This window comes from Leopardus geoffroyi, chromosome C2 (genome assembly GCF_018350155.1).
Source record: "Leopardus geoffroyi isolate Oge1 chromosome C2, O.geoffroyi_Oge1_pat1.0, whole genome shotgun sequence".
NCBI classification, from domain to species: Eukaryota; Metazoa; Chordata; class Mammalia; order Carnivora; family Felidae; genus Leopardus; species Leopardus geoffroyi.
This window is the reverse complement of record NC_059333.1, coordinates 88,176,815-88,194,551: the sequence shown is the minus strand read 5'-3', so window position 1 is coordinate 88,194,551 and position 17,737 is coordinate 88,176,815. Positions and strand designations below refer to the sequence as shown.

General features: G+C 39.0%; 1 protein-coding gene across 2 annotated transcripts in view; it reads left to right on the top strand.

Moving 5' to 3' along the window:
• The window catches only part of KCNMB2 (potassium calcium-activated channel subfamily M regulatory beta subunit 2), a 237,676-nt gene extending 224,299 nt beyond the window's left edge, over positions 1 to 13,377 (top strand). For both annotated transcript variants that reach the window (XM_045502919.1, XM_045502918.1), the window contains one exon: positions 11,574 to 13,377. In XM_045502919.1, coding sequence (XP_045358875.1) covers positions 11,574 to 11,858 — 285 coding nt within the window. In that variant the 3' untranslated portion in view covers positions 11,859 to 13,377. The remainder of the gene's footprint in view (positions 1 to 11,573) is intronic.
• Positions 13,378 to 17,737: the final 4,360 nt, after the last annotated feature.

Genomic DNA, 17,737 nt, shown 5'->3' with positions numbered 1-17,737 from the left:
TTCTCCTTTCGCATTTAGAATACGATCTGCCAGGAATTGATTTTTATGAAAGTGGTTTCTTTCCACTGCCCCCACCCCACACACACCCCCACCCTCCAGCCACCACCTCCCACCACCACACCCGCCACTCCCCACACACCCTCACCCCCTGGCTTCCCAAGACTTTATTTAAATTCAAGTTGGTTAGCATAGAGTATAGTATTGGTTTCAGGAGTAGAATTTAGTGATTCATCACTTACATGTAACACCAAGTACTCATCACAAGTACCCTCCTTAATGCCTATCACCCATTTAGAACCATCCCCCACCCACCTTCCCTCCAGCCTGGTTTCTGGCTTTCTCTTTTTTTCTCATGTGGATAGCCATTTGACCAAGTCAATTTATGGAAAGACCACATTTTCCTCACTGGATTATTTTATAATCTCATTCCCCCCTTTTTTTCTTGGATGTTATCTTTTGTATTAGTATTCTTTTAGGATTTAGCCTACAGATTACAACTTGTGATCTTGACTAAGGACATTAAAACATCTTAACTCCTACTTACTATCTTCCCAAGGTATATATTATTATTTTATTCTATATATACTTTTTTTTCTTAATGTTTATTTATTTTTGAGAGCGAGACAGAGAGCACAAGCGGGGGAGGAGCAGAGAGAGAGGGAGACACAGAATCCAAAACAGGCTCCAGGCTCTGAGCGGTCAGCACAGAGCCCGACATGGGGCTCGAACTCACAGACCACGAGATCATGACCTGAGCCGAAGTCAGACGCTCAACCGACTGAGCCACCCAGGCGCCCCTTCTATATACACTTTAAATTCATGCAGACATTATTATTGTTTTTGTAGGTGGTAGATATTCATTTAGATGTGTCCTCATGATTCTCTATTTTTATTATCATTCATTCCTTCCTTTATCTCTGTTTTTCCATCTAGGATCATTTTTCTATTACATAAAGAATACTCTTTAGTATTTGCTTAGTGCAGTATCTGCTCTAAAGAATTATCTCAGCTTTCATTTGTTTGAAAATATTTTTATTTCATTTTTATTCTTGAAGGATACATTCACTGAGCCTAAAATCTGAACTTGGCTGTTATTTTGTTTCTGCACATCAGAAACATTCCATTGTCTTCTGGTAAGCTTTATTACTATTTAGAAATCAACTCTCAGTCTAATTGCCGCTTCTTTGAAGCTAATCTTGGTTTATTTTACAGATCACTTTATTTGGTTTTCTATAAGTGGCAGAGAGTGCATTTATTTTTATTTAGCCTGCTTACTGCTTCCCAAGGCTTCTTTTGCTGTTCCTTGATGTTTTTCCTCAATTTCAGAAAGTTCTCAGTCAGTATTTCATCAAATATTCTCTACTTTGATTCGCTCCTGTTTCTCCTTTTGGCACTCATACTGGCCATATCTCTCTTTTTTGTAGCTATCCTCTGTTTAATCTCTCAGTGCTTCATCCCCAATACTGACCTATCTTCTAATTTGTAATTCATTCCTCAGCTTTGACAAACCTACTGTTAAACCTACCCATTGGGTTCTTAGTTTCTCGTATTGTATTTTTCATTTTGGGAATATCCATTTGAGTCTGTTTTATCATTTCTAGTTTTATGAAATATCTCATGCTTGTCTTTTAAATCCTTCAACATTAAAAGTAAAATTATAGTTATTTTAAAGTTTATCTTGATGACTTCAATATCCAGAGACACTAATGTGTTCTTTTCTTTTCTTCTCTTGTATGTTTTCATGTTTGTCTTGTAATATCTGGTTATTTCTTATCAGGTGTCACATTTGCAAAATTATTTATAAAAATAATTTTAAGCCTGGGATGATGTCATGATGTCATCTTTTCCAAATAGTATTTCTATTTGTTTCTGCCAGGTTCCTGAATGTATGAGCCATGCGTGATCATGTCATTCTGACTTCAGAAACTGAGATATACAAGTCTGAATTGAAGTCCCTTTGGAGATATACTTCAGGTTGCCATTATTCCTAGAATGCAGTCCTTTCAAGGTCCCAATACAGTGAATGGGGGGGGGTCATTGGGGCCCCTACCTGATAGATCGTCAATGATGGTTCCTGCCCCTACCTCTGCAAGGCTGTCAAAAATTCTGTTCGGCTTTCTAGGCTTTCAGTCCCCTTCTAGAATCAGCATATACTCCCAAGGGAAAGGTGGCACCAAAGGTGGCTCACCCTTCTGGCCCCACAGCTCTTCACGCTCTGGACAGCTGTCCTCTGCCTTTAATCAGAAGCATATTTGGGGGGCACCTGAGTTAAGTCAATCAATTAAGCATCTGACTTTGACTCAGGTCATGATGTCGCAATTTGTGAGTTCAAACCCCGCGTAGGGCTCTCTGCTAACAACTCAGAGCCTGGAGCCTGCTTCAGATTCTATGCCTCCCTCTCTTTCTGCCTCTCCCCTGCTCGCACTCTGTCTCTGTCTCTGTCTCTGTCTCTGTCTCTCTCTCAAAAATTAATAAACATTTAGAAAAAAAACAAGTATATATATTGAAAATACAGTTACCTCCACATCAGAAGGTCATTAAACCACAATCTTCATGCAACATGGGGAGTATTCAGGATATTCCTATAGAAAACATAAAAATATTCTCTATGTGGAGCTCTCCTTCCTATTACCCTCCCACAAGCTTACAGTCTGCCCCAGAGTTGCCAAGAAATGGGCATCGTTTTCTTGAGATACATAAGGCACCACTGACCATGTTTGATCTGAGAAAACAGGAGGCAAAAGGATATCAGTCAGGCTGTCTGTATCTTTGTAGAAAATATCCAAAAGAATTTTATTTTTAAATTTTCAATCTCTCTCATATTCTTTTTTTTTTTAAGCCTTTAAACCCAGTGCCCAGCCTCTTGTCAATATTACAGTTGGAGCTGCTTAAGCTGATAAGCTGGCATGCTCTTGTAGAGCAATTGGCTGACTGTTCCTGTTTACTGCAAGTGGGCTCAAGGGCCCCTGCCTCTCAAGGCCACAAGGCCGTCAGAGGAATCACAAACAGTGGCTGACGATTAATTCACTATGGTTGTTAAATTCCTCAATGCTGATCTCCTTTGGAAGTTTAAAACCTATTCTGCCCACCAGGGATTCTCAAAACATGACTCTGTAGTTTGAGAGTGGATTTAAAATGAAATTTGGTATAAAACAAGAAAACATATCCATTAAAGGGGTTCTGAACTCAATGCCAATGTGTGTGGGGCGGGAAGAGATGGTGTTTCCCACACCATCAAGTAATCCTCCAAAACCAGCTGAGTGTCCTACAATTCAACTCAAATCTGACACTATCTACCCAGAGATAGCATTAGATTCCTTACATTAAGATCCTGTTCCAAAAGACTGCCCCCACCTTGAGTTCAGATGCCAGCCACAAGCCCAGGTTGTCAGAGATTCCAGCAACCCCTTCCTTAAGTTCAATTAATTTGCTAGAGTAGCTCACAGATGCAGAGACACATTTTGCTTATTCGATTCCCAGGTTGTTTTAAAATTATAGAACTCAGGAACATCCAGATGCAAGAGACATATAGGGCAAAGTATGGGGAAGGGCACAGAGCTCCAAGCATGCCATTCTCCCCAGATCTCCATGCGTTCACCAACCCAGAAGCTCTCCTAACCCTGTCCTTCGGGTTTTTATGGAGGCTTCATTATATAGGCATGATTAATTAATCCATCAGCCATTGGCAGTTGATTCACTCTCCAGCCCTTCTCCCAGGAGGTCAGGGGGGTAAGACTGAACATTCTAATACTCTAATCACATAGGTGGTTCTCCTGGCAGCCAGCCCCAATCCGTAAGTGTGGTCCCAAAGTCACCTTATTAATCTAACAAAAGACGCCTTTATAGCTCTTATCACTTAGGAAATTCCAAGAGTTTTAGGAGCTCTGTTCCAGAAACAGGGACAAAGAACAAATATTTATTTCTTATTATAAATCACAATATCACATCCATTCTTTGGTTATGTGGGATAGTACCATATTATATTATATTTTATGTACAATTGTCATAGGGAGGACAGCTATTATTGATGTAATAAGTTCTATAAACTAATCAATTATTTGCAACTCCAAACTCACCATTGTCCCTCACTTTGTCACCCATTTTGAAGCCTTTGGGGTTTACAAAATGCAGAGAATATACGTATCTAGACAGGGATTTCTCAACCTCAGCACTATCGATATTTGGGGATGTGGGGGCGCAGGAGATAACTCTTTGTCATTCTGTGAGGGTGGCTTGTGTCCTGTTCAATGTAGGATACCTGGTCTCTGCCCCCTAGATGTCTAGCATCCTCCCCTCTCCAATTGTGACAACTAAAAATGTCTCCAGACAGTGGCAGAACAAGACTTTATGTAGCTTTGAATTTAGATGCTGTAAGATCCCAAAATCCTAAGCAAAGTTTGGAAGCACTGAAGTCCTCTACATTGTATTGGTAGGGTAAGGGTAAAAGGGAAGAAACACGAGTGAAGTTGAAAATCTAGACAGGAAAGAAAAGAATCCGATATTTGTCAAATGTCTGCCATATATAGTGTCCCCAGCACTATGCTAAGAACTTTACAAAAATCATCTCATTTAATCCTGACTAAAACCATACTCCTAAAACAACAGTCAGATTTTATCAAGAGTTTACAATGTTCCAGGCACTGTATCATATTAAATATTTTACATGAACTCACTTATTTTTTTAACGTTTATTTTATTTTTGAGACAGAGAGAGACAGAGCATGAACGGGGGAGGGCCAGAGAGAGAGGGAGACACAGAATCTGAAACAGGCTTCAGGCTCTGAGCTGTCAGCACAGAGCCCGACACGGGGCTCCAACTCACAGACCGTGAGATCATGACCTGAGCCAAAGTCGGACGCTTAACCGACTGAGCCACCCAGGCGCCCCTGAACTCACTTATTTAATTACAGCAGCAACCCCACATTTTAGGTACCACTATTATCTCCACTTTTTTCAGTAATGGAACTGAGCTCAGAAAATGAAATAATTTTCCTAAAGTCACACATTCGCTAATTAGGTCTGAATAAAACTCGAAGTCTCTTCATCTCATCCTACTGTTAAAGAGGAAAACATGAGAGCATCCCCTTGAGAGGATGAAAAATCTAATTCTATGAAATATTTATCCTCTGATAATACGTTTTAGTGCACAGGTGAGAATCCATGCCATTCCATCATATCCCAAGAGCTGCTTAGAATCAAAAGGCCATCGCACACAGAATTATCTGTGATCCATGGGGAAGGTCAGGGCTGTGTATTCATCACCAGTTTCCAAGAATAGATACTAAACAGATAGAAGTGAACCCTGAAAGGGGGCAGAAGACATGCCTGGAAGTGTGACGTATGAAATCCCCATAATTAGCACTTTAAATTGAAGGATATCTGTGAGACTTTTGCTGAAGCTACCTATGGACCAGAGATTCAGAAATGCTTTTATGATTGACAAAGTTTAGTCACTTCTTGCCAAAACTGAATTCTGGGACATCCCAGGGCACCTTTGTGTAGAAATGAAAGAATGTGCCCAAAAGGAGCCTGAACTAAGCATCAAGAAGAAAAGCATGGAGACATAATCTATTCCTTTCCAACTGCTGAGAAAGAAGATCATGTCAAAGGGCAAGGTCAGAGGACGTGTCTGACTTACTCTAATCCTAACTGGATACACTGTAAACTGGGAAGGGGGATGCCTCTGTGGTTTAGCCATCTTGGGTATTGACTAATCTCAAGACTTCAGATGGCTTGTATTTAGTTAGTAGACTTCCTGGGTCCTTTTAGCTTCTTCTCCACTTCAAATCAGGCAGAAATGCCGTAACAGCGTGGCAGCTCTGGGAAACACAAGAAAGGAACACTTCTCTCCAGAGGGACCTGTGTCTCGATACTGAAAGGAACATTAGCGCATAGCAGAGTGTGAATGCTGTTTTCCTTTCCTCTTCCAAACAATTCAAACAGTCCCGCTTGCCAAGATCAAGCAGACAGCAGATTTTGTGGGATTTTTTGGGATTCACTTTTTTTTAAGAAGCCACGATAAGGAACAAGAAGTCTCAAAAGGGAAAGAAAACAACATCCCGACTGACTCTCTCTCTCATCTCTTTTGTCCATCACTTATATCCAAAAAACTCAAAAGTTTAAAATACACTTGTGGACTGGTCCAGCAGGTGATCTCTATATTCTCTCAACATGCGGATCCTTTCTTCTTCTCCAGCACAGAACACAAACCCTGGCATGTCACACAGTGGACCAGCTTCATCACCACATGCAGGACATTCGTTGTTTGAGGACACGAGAAACAATTCCATCTGACTCTAGAACCAAGAATATCTATGTTTCACATGAGCAATCTTTATGTTTTTATCTCATGGCCATGGTGGGCTTAGGATGCCCTGGCTACTAACAAGTTCTGAGAGCAAATTCGTGGTCCCCCCTATGGAGGATATATCTTTACTGAAAACCTCATTAGCTTCATTCCTGGTCCCACTGTTATCACCCCATCCTTGCTTTATAATCTCTTCCTGTTTCTTTCTAATGATCTGCCTTGTATTATTTATGTTTTTTTAATGTTTACTTATTTTTGAGAGAGAGAGAGAGAGAGAGAGAGAAAACAAGCAGGAAGGAGAGGATGGGGGGCGGGGGCAGGGCAGAGAAAGGGAGACACAGAATCTGAAGCAGGCTAGGCTCCAGGCTCTGAGCTATCAGCACAGAGAGCAATGCAGGGTTTAAACTTATGAATCGTGAGATCATAACCTGAGCCAAAGTTGGATGCTCAACTAACTGAGCCACCAAGGTGCCCCTATTATTTATGTTTTTGATGCCTGTGTCTAGCATGCCATCAGGCACATTAGAGACATTCAACATTGATTGGATTTCATTAAACTTTTAACCCCTCTCTGAAATAAAACTCTTCTCTTTTTGTAAAAGAACAAATGAAGAACAAACCCTTCCCTTAAGGTGATACAGAGAATTGATAGCCCCTTTCCTACCAATATAAAAAAGAGAGGCTGGCCAGTGAGGTTACTCAGCCAAACCATCCCCTTCCCACTGCCCCCCACTTCTCCCCACACCTTTTATGTTTAGGGTGAAGGCCTGTCACTATTTACTTTATACATGCTTAGCAAAGCATGTCTAAGCAAAGCCCAACAGATAGTTCCTCAAAACTTCTGTCCATCATCAGAATAAAAATAACTCCAGTGATATCAAAGATTCTGGAAGTGAGGTTAATAAAAGCGAATTTTCAGCCACTTTTCAAAGAATTGTAGAAAATATGCAATGCTGGGTCTTCATTGCATTGTAAGGGCCACAAGACAAGTTGTCAGGACCCAGGTCTCTTCAGCTAAGAGAGGAAAGGCCATAACCCTGAGCCAGCTTGATGGTTTTCAATACCAAAGAGAATTTAAGGGATTTGGGAAAGCAATGAGGTTTGTTAACAAAACTCAGGATTGAGAACAGGTATGTGAGACTATGTCTTCCACTGAATGAGCAACTCAGAGGCTTGAAAGGTTTATATATTCATATGTTAAAACACAAAAGAAAGAATGACTCAAGGCCATGGTAAAAAAATTACCATATTTTTATTAGTACTTAAGTGTGTTGTGTGTATAAAATTATAACTCATATGTTCCTTTATCATATATATCATGCAGAGTCTAAAAGTTAAATCTTTCTTAACCCACCCCTCCCACTAAAAAAAGAAATGATTTAAAATGCTGGGATTTTTATCTTTTCAATCCACATTATATTTTCCAAATAACCATAGATCACTTAGTAAAGTTTCCATTTGCTGAAATGCATTCTGCGTATTTTAAACCAAACACAGAAAATGATCCTCCAAGCATGCGATAAAATCATAAGATCATTAAACCTTCACCCCAAATTCACACCAGCCTCAGGAATGTACACATGGCTAAGTTTGAGCCATAGAGACAGAAACCTAGAATCCTAGTGTAGGATTCAGCATAATGTCAACTCTCCTGGGACACAAAAGCAAGGACCATAACATAAAAGCCATTGAACGGCACTCCCCCTGTGAAAACCACGTAACTAATAATTTTGCCCTCCTTAGAAGTTTCGTAGTTTAGTATGCAGCATTTGGTTGAAGACTTTAGAAGATCATGTGGACAATGTGATATTCCAATAAGAAAGTACATAAATGAAAATGTATTGAGGCTTTAGGCATATTCATCATTTGCTCTTCACACAAAGCCTGCCCGGGAGGCTCTGTTAACCCCTTTGTACAGATAAAGAAGTTGATTCTGAGGAGCCAAGTAAATTGCCTATAGAAACACAGTAACCAGATCTCCTGAACACAGCTTGAGCTCATTATGCTACCGCATGCATTGGTCATGACAAAAGAAGGATTCATCAATAATAAAAGTAAATGAATGATTGACACCGGCAGAGTCAGTCCAATCTATATAGAACATGCCTTATCTGGCCATTCCAAACGATATGAGACCCTGATAGTTTGAAACTTTAATAAGGAATAGTAAACCTGTACTAGATCCTTCCTAGACAGTCTCAAAAGTACTTTATACCAGGACGCCTGGGTGGCTCTGTTGGCTAAGCATCTAACTCTTAATTTTGCCTCAGGTCATGGTCTCATAGTTCGTGGGCTCAAGCCCTGCATCAGGCTCCGTGCTGACAGCACGGAGTCTGCTTGGGATTCTCTCTCTCCCTCTCCCTGTGCCCCTCCCCTGCTCATTCTCTCTCTCTCTCTGTCTCAAAATAAATTTTAAAAAACCTTTTTAATACTTTACATCTCATTTTACTTGAAAGAATCTTACCTAGTGACAGAATTATTGTCATTTGACTGACAAATGTTTCTTCAAAAAAAAATTTTTTTAAGCCAGATCAATTCACAAGAGCATAAGAAAAACTCCATTTTAATGGAATGCCAATTTTACTGAGATCATTTCAATAATTTGGTACTGTTAACCACTGAAACTACTACTATAAACTGTCTTGGCACAAAAATATACAGAAGCCTGATGCATTTATGATCTAAATTGGCTCTGTTCAAATTCAACTACAAATGGCTTGTCTGTGATGTCTTTAATGCTTTGCTTCAGAAAACATTTTTTTAAAGCTAAAAAGACATGAGCAGCTTTGAAGAAGAAAAAAATAACAAAGGTAGGTATCTCCATCCTGCCTTAAACTCTTTTGATCCCAAAGGCATCCAACTGGTAGAAAATTTGTTTCATGGAGTCATAGGCTAATTTTGTACTAACTTGTAACTCACTGAGAAATTCTGCTTTTTTGGAGCTACTTTCAGACCCTTAATGTTGTTCTAGTGCCAGCTCTCTGCTGTACTCATATTTATGAGTGTACTCACATTTATTCTTAGCTGATTACACGGGAAGGTGTCAACCAGCCCTGCTATGAGAACATTACTTTAAGCCTGGTTTACAATAAATACCAGCATACTCCATCTCCATTCTTAACTAAGTAAGAATCTTCCTGCTGTTTATAGTCAAAGAATCCAATGATTACAGCACTGTAAACAAAATAAGGGAAAAAGAGTAATCCAAACATACTCCATTAGCGAAACCCATTCTATTTCTTTTATATATTTTTCCTGTGAAATCTACAGGTCTAAATTGTTCTGGAATTCCAGAATGTACCTTAAAGGTCAACAATACCCCACCTCATTTTGTGTCTCCACATACAGTTGTGTGAGTTGTGCACTGCACAACCTTTGGGATACCAGTCACACTATAAAAAGTCATAGATGTGAATATTTGTAAGCACAACTTGTAAATTGGTAATAGCAGTAAAATATGTGAGGCTTTTTCATAAAATAAGTGTTTTAGGACAATTTTTTGACAGAAAAATAATAGTGTTCCAAAGAGGGGACACAGCTGTCTAATTTACACCAAAACATTATATAGATTAGCAGTGATCTTGTCACAAACCAATTCAATTCAGAAAAATCAGTTAAATTAATCATTTGATAATGTGTATAACAATAAGGCAGGGATTTTTTTTTTCCTGTTGAAAGGCAATTATGATAAAGAGGGGAAAGAGTTAGCTAAGGACTCACACATCTCCCTGGAAAGTGACTTAAATCACTGTTAGGGTGGCCAGTGACACAGGTGGCAAAGAATTGCACAGAGTGAAGCAACAAGCAAGACAAGAGTTTATTTACTCTTCAAGGGAGGAGAGAGGCCAGCCCACGTTTCTGTTAGGCTGGGCCTTTTAAAGGGTTTTGAAGGATGTGAAAGGGTTGCAGCTATGCTCTGGGGAGAATGTGGGGCAGGGTCAACTCATGGCCAGTGGAGCAAGAGGGGGCAGGTTTTTCAAGGGGCTCTGACTGGGGCTCATCTGGGATGTGTGTTGTGGTCAGGCTAGAGAAAAATATGTTTTGTAGTCGGGGTCGATTTTCTAAGAATGTAATGCCCTGGGATCTAGAAAAACAAAGAGTTAGGGCCTAGTGCAGATCCCTATGAGTTTTGTCTGTAAGGGTGGCTGGGGTGGGAGGGCGGGAGGGGGTTTGAATAGATTTCTTTCAATCACTTTTTTCCTAACTTTTTAAAAAATTAGTTTTGTCACTGCCCATTGACAGGCCAAGGGAAAAGGGGCACAGAGATTTCATCTCCTTGAAGACTGCTTTTTAAATTAGGAAAAAATGCGCTCCAAAGTATATGCAATAAATAATAAAAACTCAAAGTTCTTTAATTCCATCTGTACATAGAGAAGTGGGGAAGAGAAAGAAAGGACAGGCAGAGGGAACAGAACAGAAAATATAAAGTGAGGTGAGGAGTCGGGACAAGGCAGGGAAAAAAGAGAGACACAAAGAAAGTAATCCAAGAATATAAGTATGTAGGAGGAAAGGAGAGACATGTAGAAGAGATACAACAGTAAAAATAAGAGAGGGGAAAAGTTCAAAGGAAATATAGTGTAATTTTTCAGATGAGCGCTGCTTGAAGAGTAAACTCATTTGGTTCTGTTTTATTTTTCCCTGGCTTATGGAAAAAGTTGCTTTGTCATGCTATCATGCTCACTGAGCGTGAACAATTCATCACGGCTCTTTAACTAGTCAGTATCTCTACCCTTTCCAGGATTCTTTTTCAGCAACTCACCAGAGGTATAGCTATTTCCTTGGCTACTATAGCAAGGTGACCAAGGTGACTTGGCTGAATAAAGTAAGCCAGGCAAAAAGAGAATAAACTACTTTCCCTGAGAGAACTGGTAGCTTTTGATATTATATGGACAGCCGTGGATAGACAAAAGACAAAAATTGACATTCTGATTCCATGGAAAAGTGTGTTCAGTAGGGAATAATTAAAACTCACCATGCTACGGTAAAAAGAATCCATTGGAGTCATCCAATTCTAATCAATAATCAAACTATACATGGATGAACTATTTAGGTCCATCTGGGTCAGATACCTAAAAACATTGTCTTCATTACTGTGTGAGATCTTAGGGTTTCTGGAGGCACTGGTTTGAATACGAAAAGAAAAACCATCATGATTATTTCACAGCTCATTAAGCTGACCTCAATATCCCATCCCCTCCCAGAACCAGACACACATAAATACACAAAGAAAGTATCTTCTGGTGACAGTTTATCTCGTTTTCCACAGTGCTCCTATATACCTAAGTGTGGAAAAAATTTTGAAGAATCCATGTCCCTGGTGAATGTTGTCATGGAAAACTTCAGGAAGTATCAACACTTCTCCTGCTATTCCGACCCAGAAGGAAACCAGAAGAGTGTCATCCTCACCAAACTCTACAGTTCCAACGTGCTGTTCCATTCACTGTTCTGGCCAACATGTATGATGGCTGGGGGCGTGGTGATTGTAGCCATGGTGAAACTCACACAGTACCTCTCCCTGCTCTGTGAGAGGATCCAACGGATCAATAGATAAAAGCAAAAGGGATGAGATCATTTTCTTTAAAGCTCAAATACTGTTTTCTTTCATTCTTCACCAAAGAACCTTAAGTTTGTAATGTGCAGTCTGTTATGAGTTCCTTAATATATTCTTATATGTAGAGCAATAATGCAAAAGCTGTTCTATATGCAAACATGATGTCTTTATTATTCAGGAGAAGAAATAACTGTTTTGTGTTGGTTGGTTGTTTTCATTATCTTGTTTTGATGCTGGAACTAGTACTTCCTTCTCTCGTTCCGCCAAAACAGGGCTCAGTTATTCATTTGCCAAGCTTTGTGGAGGAATGTAGACAATATCAACGCGATAAGGTCTGTGTTCTCAATTGTCAGATCTCTTGAAGACATTTCTGCAATATTTTTCATCATTCATTGTTTACTAAAGCTGCAGCCAAAAATGTTCTTTCTTTTCTTACTCAAAACTGAGCCCTGTAGCAAGTGAAGGGACCAGATTTCCTAACTAAAGGATGTTAAGCATTTTCCTTATATTTCTACCATATCACTGTAAAGAAGGGAGAAAACCCAGACAGTTATTTCTCTTTTATTATTTTCTATTCATAACTTCAGATTTTTTAACTGATTTCCAAAAATAAGCTGTTTTCATCAACTGATTCTATAATCTCTTCCTGTGATTTAAATAGAAAATGAACAGAGCCCTTTTCCATTTAAGACCCTGCTACTGTGTGAGGAGATAACACTTACAAAGAGTTTCATTACCTGTGAATTGACTGAATGTTGAGTAGGTGCACCACTGCAATCCAGGAAAGTCTATGTCACTAAGATATTTATGTGAAAATCTTTATTCTATTTCAAGTCAACTGTTAGATGGTAAAATTAAGATCCTACTTGCTGGCCAAGACTGGTAGACTGATTTCAGTGGGTAAATCTACTGTGGCAAATTAACGTATTGCAATGTTACTCTTTGGGAATTTATGTTTAACTTAACGAGTATGTAGTCTCTCTTTCTGACAAGTGTTCCCCATTGGGATTTTAAAACTATGTGCACAGAATATTTGTCTCCTCTACATGTTTTATTTTTCTATTTACAATTCTCTTATTTTTTGCTAGATTTTATACACAGAGTAGACTTTTTTCCTAACACACACTTAAAATGAATAACAGCTCTAAAGGAAGACTTTGTTCACAATGCCATTTACTTATTGTGTTGAGGGGGGCGGGGTGGAATGAGGGATTGATTTTAAACAAAAACATTCCATCTTTTATTTAACATCAATATCAAAAGGGAAAGACACACATCTATCTTTCTCATCTATATTTAAATACCCTTTTGTAATGTAGTATCAAAGTTTTCTACAAATTGGAAAATTTTACAAAACATATTTGTGGAATGAATAGTGAAACTAATCTGATGAAGTGGAAAATATCCTGTAATACTGTAATTCATAGTTTGACTTTCCATAAGCACATAAATCCTTAGGGTATAATCAGGACTTCAAATGTGTAATTAAAATTTAAACAAAAATCCATGACATCAGCAAGATTTGAATACCTCTTGCGTTCTGTTCTAAGCTGACAAGCCCATGGCGGTCCAAAAACCTATGATTCACTACATTTACAGCATTTAAAGAGATTATAAAGAATGTCCCTTTGACATCCAAACACATACAACTTTCAAGCAATATTATTGAATATTTGGAAAATATGATGGAAAATTTGACTCTTACTCTAAAAACATAATTCTCAAGATGATAGAAAAATCATGGAGCTGAAAATTTATAATCTTCAATATTTCTTGAGCTTCCCTTCAAGTAATCCAAAGATGACTTATATTTTTTTTTTTCAGACTTGTAATTAAAAATTCCCAACTAATGTTTCAGAGAAGAATGAAGAAATCTCAAAATAAAGACACCAAAAAGAAGTTAACTAGTGCCCTCTAAGTTCCAGTAAAACAACGGCCCCTTCAAGTAATTTAAATGTATCCACAATTAAATGCTCATTATTAAAGGAGAATGAACTGGGAATAATAATAATGTCTTAAATGCTTTGCATGGGTTAGCTAATTTAATCTTTATTACAATCCTATTGGAGGGAGCATTATTATTTTCCCATTCTATAGAAGAGAATGTTGAGGCTTAGAGATGTTAAGTAACTTCCCGAAGGTTACACAGATACTCAAATGGCAGAGAGCTGAGAAAATACCCAGCCTGTACCTTCTCCCCCATTTCCATGGCTTTGGAGTATTGTTGATAACACTGAGGAATGCTAAAGTTGGGAAAGGATTATAGGGGTAAAAGGTAAAGAAGACCACCGAGCTGGAAGGCAAAGATGTCTTTCAAGACATGGTGACTAGATGACTTCAGGGTTCTCAATTAGTCTATTGACTTCTTTAATTATAAGATTAGAATGTGTGACCAGCTGATCACTGAGTCCCCTTTTAACATTAACATTTCATCCTAGGTGTATGGAAGGAAGGATGAATACCATTCTCCAACCTTCATAGCACAGAACTGATCCTCAAATAGAACCTACACATATTTGTCCATGGATTAAAAACGGCCTCCCTGCTAATATTCCCTATAAGCCACATGTCCCTTCTTTAGGGCCCAAAACTTTATTTACACCTCCCAGAAGCAGAGCTCTGAGTCTCCACATTATTCAACAAAGATGATATCCCTTACAGAATACCTATGCTTCCAAATCACTTTCATTAGCCAATTGGCATATCCCATCTAAAACTTTATTGATTTCAAATTCCCTGAGTTGTAATTATATTAAAACCCAGAAAATGGTAAATATACCAATGATTGCATGCAAATAGCCATAATAAAAAATATGGCTTTCTACAGAAAGCCACTGATGAAGTGCTGACTGATCATAATGATGGTGTAGGCAATCATAAAATACCTCTTATATAGGCCACGTGACATTTAGGGTTCCAGCACATTACTCTTTTCTCATTGCTGTAAATAACCAAAAAAAAAGTGATTATGCGTGGCATTTATATAACAAATATTATTTTCAGTATGTCAAGCCATAAACATCACATTTCAGTGGGTAAAACATCTTGACACTGTAATCATTCCATTGACATTAACAGAGAGATCTGTTAGGACAGCAAAATAATATGAGCAATTGATGCAAGTGAGTTAAAACAATAATTTTAAAGCGATGATTTGTCATTCACAAGCACAATTAAATTTCCTCCCCTCCCGTGCCAAAATACCGAAGCAAACAATGCTCCAGCAAGCAAGGGAATTTTTGTCCTGATGAGGAAAAGGAGGTGATTAAAGGTTGGACATTGTTCCTCTTCTTCCCAACTTCTACTTTTTTCCCTTTCTCTATGTAAAACATTCAGCAAGAACAACCTCACAGTTCTGCGGTAACCACTCCAATGTATGTACCATGTGAGAAGTTTGACTCAAGGAACAAAGTTTCAGGACTCTCCTGAAGAACCTGTCAGGGTGATGTGCACAACAGAACTAAGCAGACAACTTTTTAGGTGAATCTGTTCCACCTTTCCATAATGGCAGCAACTGTAAGGAATAATACAAGTATACAACACTGCCTTCTCTCCTAAGAATGAGTTTGTAATTAACCAGAAGGGGTCAAGACAACGTATATGAAAAAGTAGAGAGAGAGAGAGAACAGTTAGGTCTCTAATCCACATCTGTGAGCATAATATCTACAGAGGGTTCATATGAGGTTGACCTGGGGTATATATGTAAAATGCCTAGCACTGTATATAGCATATAATAGATGCTTACCAAGTGGCAATTATTACTATTAATAGCAAAATGTAGAAGTAGTATTAATAGTATTAATCATATAACCACTAGTAGTACATAGTCTCTTAGAGCTAGAATAGCTCAAAAATGTCGTTTTGCCCAGAACTCACAGCAATGCCTAAATCCCTTCTACAACATCCTTAGCAGGGATCATCTAGTGATAGGGATAGTTACTACTTGAATCCTGCCAGCAGTGGGATAGCTTACCAATTAATAAGACAATGCTGGAAAGTTTTCCTGATACCAGTTTGAAATCTGCCTCCCTATAATATCTACCCACTAAATTCACACAAAATCAGATCAGTACTCCTGTGTCACTAACTTACCCTATTAGTGCGATTTTATTAAAAAAATGGAGGAGGGGTTGGGGAAAAAGCAATTTTCATTTGTTTAGAATACAAAACCATGGAAAATCACACATTCAGCCAGGATTATGACATAAATGAAAATTTATAAATGACATCAACTTTAAAAGGTTAATAATATACCTATTAGAACCTACACATTCATAAATGAATCGATGAGCTAGCTTAACCCTCTGATGCCCATGTGAATTTTAATCCTGCACCATCTCTCAAGTAATTTCACTGTCTGAAATTCTACACTATGTTCTTATTCAACTCTGACACCAGACTAAGTTATCTAAGTAACCAGATTACTTAGGACCATAGATATGTTCCTAACAAGACACTACTATAATTATGCCATGGATTCGCCTTGGCTAAAGTACCATTCTCCAGTGCAAGGCCAAGGAACTGGAAGGAAATGTCAATCTGTGAACTCCAGCAGTGACTTTATGAATTAACTGCTTCATTTAGGTAGGAAGAAAAGTTGTTCTCTCAATATAATTAGGGCTTCCAGAACTGTTCTTTAGCCAGCTTCTTCCAAAACAAATGTAATCCCCAAGCCCTTGCAAGTTGTAATGTGACTTGTTACCAACATAGTGTGATATCAGGACATGGAGAAGGCTCAAGGTCGTCTACACAATTTCATCCCCTATTAGCGCTGGTAGCAGTACCAGAAATTGCTTTGGGTAGAAATCACAACTTCCCTTCATAAAAATATCTCTGTCTCTCCATCTCCCTCTCTCTCTCTCTCTCTCTCTCTCCCTCCCTCCCTCCCTCTCCCTCTATCTCTCTGTTTCTCTCTCTCTCTCTCTCTTTCTCCTAGCTCTTTTGTTTCCGTTGGTTGTGTTCTTAATCTTCATACACCAGCAAAGATGGCCCCATGGTGACAAAATTCCTCATGTCTAAAACTGCAGGAGGAGACTAAGCCAGAACTCCGCTCAGTCCTCCAAACTGCCAGCTCTCTCTGTATCACTTGGCCACTACTGACCCACCCCAGTCACTACGGAGCAGCCCACTGGGTGGGGTCAAGTAACTCCCGAAGGAAAATGGACATGTGAAAGAAGAGAAGAAGGGGTGCCAGGCAAGCAAAAACAACAGATATCCACTACCGGCAACCTGGACCAAGTGTTTCCGCCAACAGAGATTTTGGGTGAAGGAGAAAGAGCACTGCAGACATGAGAAAAACTCATGGGACTGAAAGAGTAAAAAAGAACTAGTACTCAGAATTTACTTTGCAATTTTTCTATCACTCCCCCAGTTATTAATAAAATTTAAAAGAAAAAGAAATTTCTGATTTTCATTCAATGAGAGATGCGGGGATACTTTGGTTTCAGCAAAGGACACAAGGTTCCCTTAGAAACAACTGATAGGGCAAGAAGAGGGAAGATAGGAAACAAATTAACTTAAAAGGGAGAGGATGATACGCCACGGGGAAAGGAGACTGGGAATTCGAAAATCGAATTAAAAAAACTATTGCTATTCATCCAATACTGAAGAATTTCTCTGTGTTTTTCTTTTTTTTTTTTTTTTTAATTTTTTTTTTTCAACGTTTATTTATTTTTGGGACAGAGAGAGACAGAGCATGAACGGGGGAGGGGCAGAGAGAGAGGGAGACACAGAACCGGAAACAGGCTCCAGGCTCTGAGCCATCAGCCCAGAGCCCGACGCGGGGCTCGAACTCACGGACCGCGAGATCGTGACCTGGCTGAAGTCGGACGCTAAACCGACTGCGCCACCCAGGCGCCCCTCTGTGTTTTTCTTAAGGG